General features: G+C 39.6%; 1 protein-coding gene across 1 annotated transcript; it reads left to right on the forward strand.

The window, feature by feature from the left end:
- The first annotated feature begins 510 nt into the window (after positions 1–510).
- Positions 511–1,449, forward strand: LOC103582483 (olfactory receptor 7D4-like). Its single transcript, XM_008564066.1, has one exon. The coding sequence runs from the start codon at positions 511–513 to the stop codon at positions 1,447–1,449; it is 939 nt and encodes a 312-aa protein (XP_008562288.1).
- The last annotated feature ends 2,475 nt before the right edge of the window (positions 1,450–3,924 follow it).

Here is a 3,924-nt window from a genome sequence, read left to right on the forward strand (position 1 = left end):
TTGTAAACCTCACAACAATGTAACACTGATAACCACATATTGAGGCACTAGGAGTTAATTGTCACATCACCAGGAAGCATCAGGTCACAAAATAAATGCTGTATGAGTTGAAAATCCATCTCCTAATCACTACTTTAGAGCTATTAGGAAGATAAAGAAAGTATGGGGATTATAATGGTACACCCATAAAACTTCTCTAATTATTTTGGAAGGGTCGTATCATAATAGAAATTGGTTTCTCCCCATAGATGGAAATAGGGTTATTAAAACTAACGGATAAATAATAAAAAGAGATACATTTCCATTAAATGTAGAAAGTCTGAGCAATTCTACACATCGAAACTGAAAATAGGAAATCAGTTGGCTGAGTGAGTCACTGTCAATGTAAGGCCGCAATAGATGTTGAAGGACGTTCATCCATGGGAGACACTGTAAAGTGATGCTGAGGAATCAGTTGGCTGTTCACTGAATGCTGATTTTTTCTCCTTTCCCAACAAAAACAGCAGCTACATGGAAGCAGAAAACCAAACAGAACTATCAGAATTTCTGCTCCTGGGACTTTCAGAAGATCTGGAACTGCAGCCCATCCTCTTTGGATTGTTCCTGTCCATATACCTGCTCACGTTGCTTGGGAACCTGCTCATCGTCCTGGCCATCATCTCAGACTCACACCTCCACACCCCCATGTACTTCTTCCTCTCCAACCTGTCCTTTGTTGACATCTGTTTAACCTCCACCACGGTCCCAAAGATGCTGGTGAACATCCAGGTACAGAGCAAAGGCATCTCCTATATAGGGTGCCTCACTCAGATGTATTTTATTATGATGTTTTCTGGACTGGATAATTTCCTTCTGACTGTGATGGCCTATGACCGTTACGTGGCCATCTGTCACCCCCTGCACTATACGGTCATCATGAACTTTCGTCTCTGTGTCCTGTTCATTCTGATGTCTTGGTTCATCATTTTCTGGGTCGCCCTGGTTCACATTCTCCTGATGATGAGGTTGACCTTCTCTCCAGGCACTGAGATTCCACATTTCTTCTGTGACTTTGCTCAGCTTCTCAAGGAGGCCCACTCTGACACTCTCATTAATAACATTGTCTTGTATGTGGCAACTTTACTGGTGGGCGTGTTTCCCGTCACAGGGATCCTCTTTTCTTACTATCAGATTGTCTCCTCCTTAATGCAAATGTCCTCCACTGCAGGAAAGTATAAAGCATTTTCCACCTGTGGCTCTCACCTCTCTGTGGTCTCCTTGTTTTATGGAACTGGACTTGGGGTCTATCTCAGTTCTGCTGTGACCCATTCTTCCCAGAGAAGCTCAATTGCCTCAGTGATGTACACTGTGGTCACCCCCATGCTGAACCCCTTCATCTACAGCCTGAGGAACAAGGATGTGAAGGGGGCCCTGGGAAGACTCCTCAGCAGAGCAGCGTCTTGTCTGTGAAGCATCACTGGCCTCAGAACTAGATGCACATGTGGGCTCCTAAGGCCATTATTGTGAATTTAAATATTCTGGCTCCTGTTCTTCCCCTAAGACGTGCTTCATTTCTATTCACAAATCACCCATGACTTTGCTTTGATTTATTTTTGTATTAGTTGTCTGATAAACTCCATCACTACTTGCTTTTTGAGTGTATATCCTACACAGTCTTCCTAAAGTTCCACCTTTTTAAGTTTTTTAAAAGCCATGCCTAAAAATTGAAACTTGAGATTGAAGGCACTTTTTATGTCGAGTGCTGACAAGGTCTCTCCACAATTATCCTCTCAAACAATGATTTTCTTCACCATAGTTTGGTTGTGGTTTTGTTTTTCTCTGGAATAATTGGAATTAATTTTATACAATACTCAAGGCAAAGTGCATACCGTATCAGGACTGTGCTTGTTGCTTTACATATATGAATTTATTTAATTCTGAAACAATTTCTTTGAAATATTTTCTCTCAGCCCATTTCACAAAGGAAGAGACTGACGTCGATGGGGACTGTAACCTAGTCACCTGGCAGTGAGCTCAAACACCTAACATTCAAAAGAATGTGATGTGATTTTAAATTAAAACTGGGATCTGAATTTGAAAGCTGGTTGATTTTTATGGTGCATTGTTATATACAGCCTAGGATATCTCTAGATGTTGTTTCATTCTTTGTGTTCCTGTCTTCTTCCCTCACATCCATCCTTTCTTCTTTTCTTTTTTCCTTTCTTACTTCCCTCCTTTCTTTCCTTTTTACTTCCTTCATTCCCTCCTTGCACTGTTTCTTTTTCCTTTCGGCTGTTTTACAGGTTAATATTAACTTGTTCCATTTCTTATTATAGGCACCTTTGCCTATATACACACAAAACATACTTTAAAAAAAATCGATTCTGATATTTTCTTTGTACCACAGGAGGCTCAATCGTTTTGAGAGTGGAAAGACGCTAGGACAATTTCCTTAATAAAAGGAGCTTTGAGAATTCAACCCTCGGGATACTAGAGACTTCAAAGAGGCCCCTTCTGCCCCTCCCTGATATTCTCTGATCCAGCCTTGGTGAAAACCCAATGGGCTTATCAGAAACAGTTCATGGAGAAGACAAAGCTTCTGGGATAACAGCCACAGAGTGTCAGTGTGTCCCAGTGAGGTCTGGTGGCATAAGACAACAAGAGGACAGTGGGTACTGGCCCTAACCTCTAGAATAATGAGCCCGGGTCAGTCCTATATTTATTTATTAAGGCTATGAGGGTGAAGTCTCTGTATCCTGAAGGTATGTTAGTTTCCACTGAAATGAATCTTTCCCAGATCTGACTGTCTCTCTCTTTCTCTCTTTCTAGAATATCCCTCCATAATAAGACGTAGAAGTGGCCATTCCTGAAATGTATTATTTTCTCACAATTTTCTTCACTCTCTCCCAACTGTTGTAGATTGCTGTTACATTTCCTGTCTTCAATTGTTTATTTATTAACTACACACTGAAGATCTACTATGCATGAGGTACTCTCTGTTTTCTTCTTAATCTAATTGGGTTTTCATTTATAATTCACCTCACTATTTTTTCTGGCAGACCAGACTTACTGATATCACTGAATAGTTCTATATTATTGTTGTTATTTTTTTACTTCAATGTCCACAATTGAATACAAATCATAGAACTATTTCTGATGCTTGGTACACAAGTCAATGTCCTTTTCTTATCTGACTAATCTCTTTAAATTTTTAGGAGAATGTGGAAAGATTAATATTGGAGTAGACTGCCTTGACATATTCATGAATTGTACACAAATGTTGTATTTTAATGTAAAGTATACTCTAGGCTGTGCTTTTCATACAACCATTCTCTATTGGGTTAAGAAGGTACCTCTGGTTTCCACATATCCCAAGAATCTTTTCTGAGTCTGCTAACCACAGTTGTAGCTGTTAAATGTTTTCAAGTGTATTTTGTTGCATTGCAATTGTGGTTAGGATTTCTCTTCATTGACCTCTTGTTGTGATGAGCTTTGTTAACAAGTATTAAACCATCTTCCCATTCCTAGAATAGGTATTTCTAGTCCATCATGAGTTATTCTTAAAAAAATAGATATGAAAGTATTTTATTTTACTTCACTATCCAATTGAAGTCTGTATTCAGGCAGGTGATGAGCCTGAAAATTTCTCTTTCACGTTCTAGTTTTCACTTGTGGTCATAAACTTGCTTTTACACCAAACTTTTGTATTTTTTGAACTCCTACTATGTAGTATACACCCTGTAAGCCCCTGAAAAGAAAAGTGATGAGACAAAAAGGTCACAATCTCAGTTCCATAAATAAATATAAATTTATCAACATGAGGGACACATCAAGAAAGAGTACACATGCTCTGCTGTGGGGCTCACCCACTCTGTCCCTCCTGACCCTCCACCTCTGCCCTCTCTAGTCCTCTCCATCACCAAGTTCACAGAGCCATATGCAGAT

Source organism: Galeopterus variegatus, unplaced genomic scaffold (assembly GCF_000696425.1).
Source record: "Galeopterus variegatus unplaced genomic scaffold, G_variegatus-3.0.2 Scaffold16435, whole genome shotgun sequence".
Classification (NCBI taxonomy): domain Eukaryota; kingdom Metazoa; phylum Chordata; class Mammalia; order Dermoptera; family Cynocephalidae; genus Galeopterus; species Galeopterus variegatus.